Below are 12,493 nucleotides of genomic sequence, written 5' to 3' on the forward strand. Positions count from 1 at the left end.
AATCAGTTGCTGGAGTCTCTTTGCTAGTATTCTATTTAAGATTTTTGCATCTATGTTCATTAGGGAGATTGGTCTGTAGTTTTCTTTCTCTGTTTTTGATCTCCCTGGCTTTGGAATCAGTACCATATTTGTGTCATGAAAGGAATTTGGTAGGACTCCTTCTTTGCTTATATAATAATTTGTGTAGTATTGGGATTAGTTGTTCTTTGAATGTCTGATAGAATTCACTTGTGAATCCATCAAGCCCTAGCGATTTTTTCTTAGGGAGTCCTTTGATGGCTTGTTCAATTTCTTTTTCTGATATGGGATTATTTAGGTATTCTATTTCTTCTGCTGTTAATCTAGGCAATTTATATTTTTGTAAATGTTCATCCATATCTCTTAGATTGCTATATTTATTGCCATATAATTGGGCAAAATAGTTTATAATGATTGCCTTAATTTCCCCTTCATTAGAGGTGAGGTCTCCCTTTTCATCTTTGGTACTGTCAATTTGGTTTTCTTCTTTCCTTTTTTTTATTAGATTGACCAGTACTTTGTCTATTTTATCTATTTTTTCAAAATACCAGCTTCTAGTCTTATTTATTAATTCAATAGTTCTTTTACTTTCTATTTTATTAATTTCTCCCTTGATTTTTAGTATTTCTAACTTAGTTTTCATCTGGGGATTTTTAATTTGCTTGCTTTCTAATTTTTTGAGTTGAATGCCCAATTCATTAATCTCTGCCTTCCTTATTGTTAATATATGCACTCAAGGATATAAATTTCCCCCTGTGCATCCCACAGAGTTTGGTAGGATGTTTCATCATTGTCATTCTCTTCAATGAAATTGTTGATTGTTTCTATGATTTCTTCTTTGACTAATTGGTTTTGTAGAGTCATATTATTTAATTTCCAATTAGTTTTTGATTTGCCTGTCCAGGTGCCCATACTAATTATTATTTTCATTGCATTATGATCTGAGAAAGTTACATTTATTATTTCTGCTCTTTTGCATTTGGTTGCAATGATTCTATGCTCTATTACATGGTCAATCTTTGTGAATGTACCATGTGCAGCTGAAAAGAAGGTGTATTCATTTTTGTCCCTATTTATTTTTCTCCACATATCTATTAAATCTCATTTTCTAGGGCTTCATTCACCTCTCTTACCCCTTTATTATTTATTTTTTGGTTTGATTTATCTAGATCTGAAAGAGGAATATTTAGATCTCCCACTAGTTTGGTTTTACTATCTATTTCCTTCTTGAGCTATACCAATTTCTCCTTTAGAAATTTGGATGCTGTGTCATTTGGTGTATACATATTGAGCAATGTTATTTCCTCATTGTCTATACTGCCTTTTATCAGGATGTAATTACCTTTCCTGCCTTTTTTAATCATATCCATTTTTACTTTGGCTTTATCAGAAATCATGATTTCCACTCCTGCCTTTTTTTCCTCATTTGAAGCCCAAAAGATTTTGCTGAAGCCCTTTATTTTAAACTTGTGTATGTCCACCCACCTCATATGTGTTTCTTGTAGACAACATATGGTAGGATTATGAGTTTTCTTACTTTCCCTTCTGTTTCTTATTTACCTTTTCATGTTTCTCTTGATTTTTGTGGTTGGATATTGAACTTTCCATTTAATCCTGGTCTTTTCTGTGCAAATGCTTGGAAATTTTCTATCTTGTTGAATGCCCAAACTTTCTCCTGGAAGAATATAGTCAGTTTTGATGGGTACGTGATCTTTGGTTGTAAACCCAGTTCTCTTGCCTTTCTGAATATCATATTCCAAGCCTTGCGGTCATTTAGTGTGGAGGCTGCCAGATCCTTTGTGATCCTGATTGGTGCTCCTTGATATTTGAATTGTCTCTTTCTGGCTTCTTGTAAAATTTTTTCTTTTATTTGAAAGCTCTTGAAGTTGGCTATTGTATTCCTGGGTGTTGCCCTTTCTGGGTCTAGTGTAGAGGGTGATTTATGGATCCTTTCAATGTCTATATTGCCCTCTTGTTGTAGAACTTCAGGGCAATTTCGCTGAATAATTTCTTTTAGTATGGAGTCCAAATTTCTATTAATTTCTGCTTTTTCAGGAAGACCAATGATTTTCAGATTGTCTCTTCTAGACCTTTTTTCTTTGTCTGTCACTTTCTTATTGAGATATTTCATGTTTCCTTCTATTTTATCAGTCTTTTGACTTGTTTTATTTGTTCTTGCTGTCTTGATAGATCATTGGCTTCTACTTGCCCAATTCTTGTCTTTAGAGACTGGTTTTCTGCTATAAGCTTTTGATTTTCCTTTTCAGTTTGGTCTGACCTGTTTTCCAGCTGTTTGATTTTGGTATCCAATTTGCTTATTAATTCTTTTGATTTGGGGGCATCTTTTTCTAATTGCCCAATTCTAGCCTTTAGAGACTGGTTTTCGGCTACAATCTTTTGGTTTTCCTTTTCAATCTGGTCATTTCTGGTCTTTGATTTACTTGCCTCATTTTCCAATTGTGAAATTCTGCCTTTTAAACTGTTATTTTCTTTCGAGATCTCTTCCATCTTTCTCATGATCTCAGATATGAACTCTTCAAGACCTTGTGACCCATTTTCATTGTTTTGGGAAGGTTTGGATATGGTTAATTGTTTGTTCTCCTCTGCTGTTTCCTCTGTTGTCTGGATTTTTTCTGTGTAAAAGTTGTCAAGTGTTAAAGGTTTTTTCTTCTTCATCTTTCTCTTCTGGTTTTCTTGATGATTCTGGCTTGCCATTGTAAGTTGATTGCCCTCTCAGCTTTATGCTCGCGCCCAGGATCTGTCTATGCTCTTTAGACTCCTGAGATCTGAAGTCTAGTTGTTCTGGGACAAGCCTCCTGGTGGTCTCCTTGCTCATTCTTCTGCCTGAAGATCCTTTAACAGTCTCAGGGAGCTGCTTCCACAGTCAAGCACCTCTCTGCACTGGGTCCCCACTCAAGGTCCGTTCCTGCACTCAGAATCAGTCCCTTCATCCAAGCCTTAGTCTGTGCCTTAGTCTGTGCCTTAGTCCAACCCTGTGTCAGCCCCTTTGCCTGTGCCTGGGCTCAGGGTCTTTGTTCAGAGTCTGTGAGTTCTTTAGCCTCTTGGGGGATCTTAAGTCTTGCTGCTCTCAGGAACAAGCCCTGGTGAGCTGCCAATGACTTAATGGGTGCCCCAAACTTGCTCTGACTCTTGCACTGGCTTTGGTGTTGTAGGTGGCGTGTGGGTAGGGGAGGGGGTTGCTCCACTCATGTTTTTGTGAGAGCTGTTTCACCCCTTTATAGCATGGAAATACCCCAATTCCATGTACCTTCAATGCTGTGCCCTGTTGTAGGGTCCCTTCTTTCCTCTGGATTTGTTTTTATGTCTTCTTGAGGAGTCCTATATGTGTGGGTTAGGAGAGGTCAAGAAGTTGCTTTTTACTCTGCCGCCATCTTAACCCCTGATAGCATTCCTTCTTATAAATCCCTTCGGATTGTACTGAATCATTGCATTGCTATCAATAGCAAAGTCAATTTCATTTGATCATCCCACAATGCTTCAGTCTTTGGGTACAATGTTCTCTAGGTTCTGCTTATTTCACTCTGTCTCAGTTGTTGGAGGTCTTTCCAGTTTATTTGGAAATCAAACAGTTTATTGTTCCTTCCAGCACAATAGTATTCTATCACCATCATATACCACAATTTGTTCAACCATTCCTCAATTGAGGGACAGCCCTATATTTTCCAATTTTTTGCCATCACAAAGAACATGACTTATTTCTGTACAAGTATTTTTTCTTATTATCTCTTTGGGGTACAAACCCAGAAGTGGTATTGCTGGCTCAAAGGGCAGGCATTTTTAAAAATCCTTTTGGGCATAATTCCAAATTGCCTCCCAGAATGGATGGATCAATTTACAGCTCCACTAGCAATGTATTAGTGTCCCATTTTTGCAACATTCTCTTCAACATTCATTATTTTCCTTTACCTTAATATTGGCCAATCAAGCAGATTAATTTTCAAAATAACTTGAAAAGAACTACATAAGATAATGAAGACTGAAATGAGTAGAAGCAAGAGAACATTATATACAGCTACAGGTTTAATACAAGAATGACTTGTAATATTCATCTCTAAAGAATAAATTGAAAAATGGCAACATGAAAGACATTATGTATACCTATTTGTTTGCTGGGTTATACCTGCTATGATTTGAGGAAGAGAGAAGGGGAACTGAGATACCTGGAAGTAAGTTCTATTAATTAAAAAATGGAAAAAATGATAACTATTAACTTTTTTTTTATTTTGGGGGAGACTGAGTTTTTGTATCTCATGAAGGATGGAAGTGCAGAAGTCACTCATTGTTCAATCCCAATAATAATTGTTTCAGAATCTTTGGTTTGATCAATTATGCTGACCTGGGTCAGTTTTGTCCCTCCTTAGGCAGTATAGGAACCTCCCTTCTTGGAGGTTTACCATGTTGGCACCATATGAGAATACATGAACAGATTCAGCCTCACTGAAGCTCAGAAATTCTGAGCTCAAATAATCAATCAGGCTCACTCTTCCTAGCAGCAGGGACTAAAGTATATGTCACTACACCCAGACTAATTTACTTCTTCCATGCAACTTTTCTTTATTCATGTTTTCCACTAAATTTAATTTTTATTAGAATAACTTAAGTATAACATGATTGAAGAACATTATTTTCTTTTTTAAATTATTTCTATTTCATATTGCCTGCCTTCTTAGAGAGAGGGGAGAAGGTAGAAAGGAGAGAGAAAAAAAGAATTAGTCATAGATTTTTGGACAAGCTAATGTGAAAATTTATTTTTCTTGAATGGCTAAGCTGGGGAAAAGGGAAATAGGTGAACCCTAACTCTTAGGTATTGAACTGCTGTTCAAGTTCTCTGTCCTGGCTCACCCAGGCTGGCTTGACCCTCCATGTCTGTTCTGATCTCAATGGCTACCCTCGGCTAATCAAGTAGAAAGTTTAGTCTCTAGGTTGGCTAGAACAGATAATAGTAATCTTCAGTATATATTGCATGTTATATTATGTTAGATGATAAAATAAAAATAAACTATAACTTGAAAATAATAAAAAATAAAATAATTACTTGGACAAAAGTACAGAAAAAATTTTTTTGCCTTTTTATCTCTTCATAATGGCCTCATCATTGTATAATTAGAATTTTCTGTACCCTTGAACTATGTTTCCCAGCATCTCACTTTCATCCTCACATTGAGTCCATATTTTTTAAGGTTTCTGTAACTCAGCCTCCTGTCCTCTTCTCCCACTTTCACCATCCAGGAAACTTGTCTTTACTCAGGCTATACTATACTATTTCCTCTAATTTAAGTGATTATTAATAAATCTTACAAAATATAATAGTTGGAGTTATTGAATATTAATTTTAATCTTATATCATCATGGTGTGGAGGTCTTCAGGTAATTCTATGTTCTAAAAAAACTATGTTAATTAAGCATAAGTTCTAGTAGTTTCTACTATGCTTGAAAGCTTTTGAGTATAGGTTTTGCTTCAGAGGACCAGCTTAGGTAAGTATGGAGAGACACATCAGTAGTGCGCTCATTGACCACCAATGAATTCTTTGACTATGGAAACCTTAGAAACCAACAAAAATACATAATGACCTTCAGTCCTGGGCAGTGTAAAAAGAAATTTTAAATTAATTCATTTCTAATCACTCAATTAATTTAAGTTGTAAATGATTTTATAGTAAAAGATAACCCCAGTTATTAGTTGATTGAATAAGTGAGTACAAGATAATCATAATCATATTGTAGAATTATAGTAGAGATAAGATTAATCTTCTTAAGGGTTACTCTCATCTTTGACTTAGAGCACTCTGTCCCCACACATTACATATCATCTGGGGACATGTCATAAAGCAACAAGGGCTATGCCATAAGATTGGAAGAAACACCAGGACTTTCTTTTTGTGATTTTAGTGTAGTGTTATGATACTTTATGGTTTCATTAATTGTCAATAACCTTCTAGGGATCCCCCTCACCCAGGAACGAAATTCTGACTTATATACTCTTTGCATCACTACTTGTACTCGTAGTATATGTTATAAATATTTCCCAGATGTAATACTCAGGGTATCAGACCATGCTGGGTGCATCTGTAGAGCCTGCCTATTGTATCCTTGTGTTCCCCTTAATAAAGTCAGTTTGCTCAGAAGATCTTTACCAAGTCTTTTCCTTTTTATAGAAGCTTCCTTCTATTTCTAGCCTAGGGTTTTAGAAAAGAGGACAAAGGGTACTAGGAATAGCACCATCTTTAAATCATCTATAAAATTAGACTTTATTATTGGTAATTCTAAGTGTAAGAACTTTGTCCAAAGACCAGCAAATGAGCATACTGCTGAAGAAAATGAATCAAGTAAATCTTGCAATTCTAGCTGTAAATTGTAGCAATTAAAATAAAATAAATTGAGTCACAAAGTTTTAAGCATGAATTTATTGGCAAAGTGTGAATCTATCAATAAATAGGATCCCAGCTTCCTCAGAACCTGACTAAGAGGGATGGTTTTCTTCTATATGTTTTCGGAAGTATGGGACAAAGAACAGAACTGAGTAAGCAAGTGGTATAATGAGATTAAGGATGATATGATTAGTTACATGGTTGAGACCTAGGGATGATTGGCTGGAAGTTTGGAAATAGAGACTAGCAACAAATCCATCATTTCCCCCCTGTGCCTAAGTAGTGTTCACTGTTTGAATTCATCTTCAAGGTTACAGATAATGGCCCAGACTTTGGGAGAGCAAAGCAGATTTCCTTGAAGGATGACTTAGTGGTATCAAGATATTAGACCTCACTCTCTTATGTCCACATGCATCCCCCAAGCTGACATATTCAGTGAGGCAAGAATAGATCAGTTATCAGTAGGTGAGCTAGATTTTCAAACTTAATCTAATATAGAACAGTTGAATTCTGAAATAAGTTCAGAGAAAGACACCTATAACTTAAGCAATTATAGGACAGAATCAACTAGTTAAACATAAGAGCAATAAGAAAATGATACATAATCAATATTAATCATTTCAAAATAAAACTAGAAGATAAAAGCAAGTCATAAATGAATAGAAAGATGGTTCACAAGAACTTTTTAGATGGATTAAAAAAAAAAGCAGTTGACAAATTTGGCTTAATCACATACCCAATGGCACTAGGAAGAATTATTTCATGGGGCAATTGATCATCTTAGGTAACTGTATTCATAAAAATAATATTTCAGGGCAGCTGGGTGGCTCAGTGGATTGAGAGCCAGGCCTAGAGACAGGAGGTCCTAGGTTCAAATCTGGCCTCAGACACTTCCCAGCTGTGTGACCCTGGGCAAGTCACTTGACCGCCATTGCCTACCCTTACCAATCTTCCACCTATAAGTCAATACACAGAAGTTAAGGGTTTAAAAAAAATTAAAAAAAAATAATATTTCAAAAAGACCACAAAAAATAATTGAGTTTATTTACTAACTTGAGTCTCAGAAGATGAATAGAAAGATATTCTATGAAGGACTTCATATTTTTTTCTCCCCCCACCAATTAAACCTATACCTTGATATTTGGATTATTTCAATGCAAAGGTAAGAATAGGGGAAGATGGTTAGAAATATATTGTAAATAATTTTTAAAAAAGAATGAAACAGGCTAAAGACCACTAAACTACACAGGAGCCCAATGAATTTATATCATGAACATTTCAAGTACTAGATATAACAAGCAGCAAATAATATCACCAAAAAAATGAAATTGACTATATTTTAAGAGACAAGAAGAAGCATTATACATATGGAGGATCTGTCATTAGATAAGTTGTCAAATAAGTAAGACTACTGAATTGGTAGGACAAAGCTCAGAATTAATAAACTGTTAATGAAAATAAGTATAATAGAAATGATACTGACATCAATACTAATTATTTTGTATATTAGTTTAACCAATACAAATTAATTATCATAAAAAGGGGACCAATAGAACCAAAAAAGACTTTAGTCAGCAAACAATTGACTTATTTGCCAAGAAGACAGCCACCAAAGGAGATGATGAATTAGATTGTAAACCAATTTATAAAATCTTATGAAGAAAGATAATGAATGATCATAATCAGTATCACCTCATAAAGCACAAAGAAACAGTAGAGGTTAAAATTAATTTAATGGGAATTTGGCATAGGATAACACTGAGTAAAGTCATCTCAAAAGTTTTCAAGGTTGAAAACGAAAGAAAGACTATATAAAGGGATGAAAAATAAAAAAAAAAATCTTAAAGGATTTTTAGAAATGGTTTTCACTATCATGGATGGCAAATTTTGTCCCCTTACTTTGACTCTAATCTCACTGTCCCACATAAACTTTTGTTGTTTGTCCTTCACTTTTTTTTTTTTTTTTTTTTTTTTTTTTTTTTTTTTTTTTGGTGTAAGAGTGGACATTTATTACAACTAATGTATGTGATAAGACAATGGTCACAGCCTAAATATTGGTCACAATTACAAAGCTTAATCCAGCCAAACACATACAAATAAGTGAAAATGTAAACCTTGAAGACATGTTTAAATACATATGAAAATGGTACTGAAATGGAATTATGGCAGCTTTAAAAAATAAATCCCACTATTGCCACTTTACCTCTTCCAGCTAATATTTTTACATGAATATTTTCTGATTAAGAGGCGGCATGAAAGGAGACATGTCATAAATTAGTGGTAGGTACAGCATAAAAAAGTATATGGAAAATTTAACTAGAATAACTTACTACCAATACTGGAGGAAACAGCCATGTGATACTTTGTGTTGAGATAGCAATCACTTTTATAACATCCTATTTTAAGTAGATGTTTTCCTTAGCCCATGAAGAAATGAGGTAAATAGTGGCAGTATAATGTATTGGGGGAGTTGAGAAAAAAATAATCCATTTAAGTTTTAAAATTATGCTTAAAAGGAATCTTACATAGAAAATAACATTTAACCCATTTTCATAATGTACATTATGTGCTCATATTGGAGTATAATATCTTCAGTTCAAATTCCTGCCTTCAACTAATGGTCAATGTAAAATAGGATTGTTACAATTCAAGTAACCTGTATTCCCTTTAATGTAATATCCCTTTAGTCTCAGAAATGTACATTTTTTTTCAATAAGTTACCAGTTTAAGATAATGTAGTTCCCAATAAGTATCTTTGGTATACATATGTATGTTTAAGTTTCTGCGGTAATGTTAAAATTTCAATCATTTTGATATGTAAAATCAGTCAATTTTTCTCATTCCCATAAATACTGAAATGTAACACTAGTCTTTGGTTGCATGAAACCATTCTGAAGCATTATTACAATTAACTTTTGAATTGATACAAATGTTAGCTTCCTTTCAGTTCAATGCAGTAATACCAACAGATGTGCTTCCTGTTTGTGATTTTTATGTGTATATTCATAATTATCACATACAAATAAAATTAATGGGAAACTGACATAATTGAACCTTTAAGAATACTGAAGTTATCTCCTGCATCAAGTTTTAGTTAACATTTAAGTCCCTTTAAAATTTTTTGATTAATACTTTTTATTCCCTTTTGAAAAAGTGGAGTGTTTTTATGTAGGCCTGAATGAAGCGGCTTAGCAAAACAGTAATACTGACAAACAGCATCTTACACCATTAGCTAAACATTGACATGAAGGCAGTGAACATCTACAGTATGTGAGACCACGTGATGTCATCAACATGGGAGATGGCTTATGTCAGTCCAATTTCTTCAAGAACACTACGTGGGGTTTCGGCTTCCTCTTGTAGCAGATCTGCCTGCTCGATGGCTTTAAGTACATTTTTCTTGGATGTTTCCTGAACTTCTCCTCCCAAAAGAAACTCGTCCAAAATAAAATAAGCCTTCTCAAAATTAAAGATGATATCAAGTTCACACACGCTGCCAAAATATTTGTCAAGTAGTTCAACGTAACGATGAATTATTTCCAGGGTAATTAGTTCATTGTCCTGATCTTCAATAGCACAGCAGAAATACAGGCTAGCATATCTTTTGTAGACAATCTTCAGATCTCGCCACTCCAAAAAGCTGCACATTTTGGGTTTACGGGCTAAAACTGTTTGAACAAGTTCCCTTGTGATTTTTTTCTTTTCTTTGTCCGATAGTGGGACATACCATTTCTGAAGTCGGAGCTTCCCCTGACGACTAAAAAGCAACATAAACTGCATGGTGGCCGCTGACGAGAAGGAAGCGCCGCTACTGCCGCCGCCTGCAGCTCCCCGGGCCGCAGCAGCAGCCAAGTCTGTCCTTCACTTTTTAAGGTAACTAATGACATCATGAGAGTGATGTCTTGACTTCTACATGAATTGGGTAAATGAGGCTGAATTGTGCAAAGTCACCAGCCTCATTCTCTCTTTTAGAGTCTTCAAAGTTCAATGGTAAGACAAAAGTCAGGACAACTGACTGTGGTCTAAGATGCAATGGATGACCCTGGCATCTTTGATGTCTAAGTTCTTTTTTAAAATTACAAATGTTTATAAATCCAAACAAAACAAGCATTTTCATATATAAAGAAAAAAGTTATTACATAAATGAAATCATAGATTGCCTATATGTTTAACTAACTTTTCAACATAATAGATCTTGTCTACTGGTGTCTCAACCCCTCTCCAAACTCCAGATATCACCTAGGATATTGTCATGGAGGCCAACATATTCATGTAAATTAAGTCTTTCATGTGCTATTTTTCTGTTTACTTTCTAGAGGTAATTTTTTCAATGTATCCCTCTGGCTATTCAGCGGCTATGTATAATGTTCTCCTTGTTCTATTCCATTTACTGTTCATTATCTCATATAGTTCTTTCCATGTTTTTAAAAAATCATTTTGTTCATCATTTCTTATGGAATTATGATCATATACTGCAAATTATTTAGCCATACCCCAACTGATAGACATTCCCTCAGTTTCTAATTCTTTACCACCACAAAGAGAGATGCAATATTTTGGCACATGTGACTTCTTTTCCTCTTTCCCTGATCTCCTTGGGAAATAGACCCAGCAATGGTATTAGCCTTAATGGTCTAAGGGTAAACACAGTTTTATAGCTCTCTGGGTGTAATTTCAAATGGCTCTTCAAAATGGTTGCATCAGTTCACAGTTCCACCAACACTAGAGTCCTCTTTTTTTCCACATCCCCTCCAACATTTGGCTCTTAGCCCTTTTGTCATTTTAGCCAGTCTAGTTGATGTGAGGTGATATCTCAGAAGTGTTTTGGTTTTCATTTCTCTAATCAGTAATGATCTGAAGCATTTTTTCATATACCTATATATGGCTTTGATTTCTTCATTTGAAAACTGTTTATATCTTTTGTTCATTTGTCAGTTGGGGGTTAACTCTTATTCTCAGAAATTTGGAAAAGTTCACTATATATTTTAGATATGAGATCTTTATCTGAAGGGTTGTCTATATACATTTTCCCCCAATTTTCCACTTTCCTTCTAATCCAGGCAGAGTGTTTTTTTTACATAAAACATTTCAACTTAATGTATCCAAAATAATCCATTTTACATTTCACAATGCTCTCTATCTTGTTGTCTCATAAATTCCTCTTCTATCCATAAGTCTGATAGGTTGTATGTTCCATGTCCTTTTAATTTGCTTATGGTATCTCCTTCTATGTGTAGATCATGTATCCATTTTGATCTTATCTTAGTGAATGGTGTAAGATATGAGTCTATACCTAGTTTCTCCCAAACTAATTTCCATTTATCCCAGCAATTCTTTCTGAACAATAACTCATTATTCCAAAATCCTACATCTATGGTTTTATCAAATACCAGATTACTATAAACTTTTTGTTTGTTTGTTTTTGTTTTTTTTAAACCCTTGTACTTCGGTGTATTGTCTCATAGGTGGAAGATTGGTAAGGGTGGGCAATGGGGGTCAAGTGACTTGCCCAGGGTCACACAGCTGGGAAGTGGCTGAGGCCAGGTTTGAACCTAGGACCTCCTGTCTCTAGGCCTGACTCTCACTCCACTGAGCTACCCAGCTGCCCTACTATAAACTTTTACTGCTGTTTGTAGTATGTCTTTTCTGTTCCACTGGTCTACCTTTATATTTCTTAACCAGTACCAGATAGTTTTGATAATTACTGTTTTATAATATAATTTAAAATCTGGTACTTCTAGACCATGGTTTATGTTTTTCATTACATTAATTCCTTTGATATTCTTAGTCTTTTGTTTTTCCAAAAATATTTTGTTATTTTTTCTAATTCAATAAAAATTGGTAATTTAATTGAGATGACATTAAATAAATCAGTTTAGGTAGTATAGTCATTTTCTTCATAATGGCTTTGCCCATCCTTGAATAATGAATAGTTCTCCATTTATTTAGATGAGGTTTCATTTGTGTAAAAAGTGTTTTATAATTATGTTCATGTAGTTCTAGGGTTTATTTTGGCAGGTATACCCCCAGGTATTTTATTCTATCAGTGGTTATCTTAAATGGTATATCTCTTTCTGCTTTGTCTT

General features: G+C 34.6%; 1 protein-coding gene across 1 annotated transcript; it reads right to left on the reverse strand.

Annotated features, from left to right (window-relative positions):
- Window positions 1-8,401: 8,401 nt before the first annotated feature.
- Window positions 8,402-10,254, reverse strand: LOC123239671 (AP-1 complex subunit sigma-2). The gene has a single exon (XM_044666955.1). It carries the CDS (start codon window positions 10,185-10,187, stop codon window positions 9,714-9,716), a length of 474 nt encoding a protein of 157 aa, XP_044522890.1. The 5' UTR covers window positions 10,188-10,254; the 3' UTR covers window positions 8,402-9,713.
- Between the last annotated feature and the right edge of the window lie 2,239 nt (window positions 10,255-12,493).

This window comes from Gracilinanus agilis, chromosome 3, assembly GCF_016433145.1.
Source record: "Gracilinanus agilis isolate LMUSP501 chromosome 3, AgileGrace, whole genome shotgun sequence".
Taxonomy (NCBI): Eukaryota; Metazoa; Chordata; class Mammalia; order Didelphimorphia; family Didelphidae; genus Gracilinanus; species Gracilinanus agilis.

Coding starts and splice junctions, on each gene's coding strand:
- LOC123239671 (XM_044666955.1), bottom strand. CDS start 10,187: ATGCAGTTTATGTTGCTTTTTAGTCGTCAGGGGAAGCTCCGACTTCAG.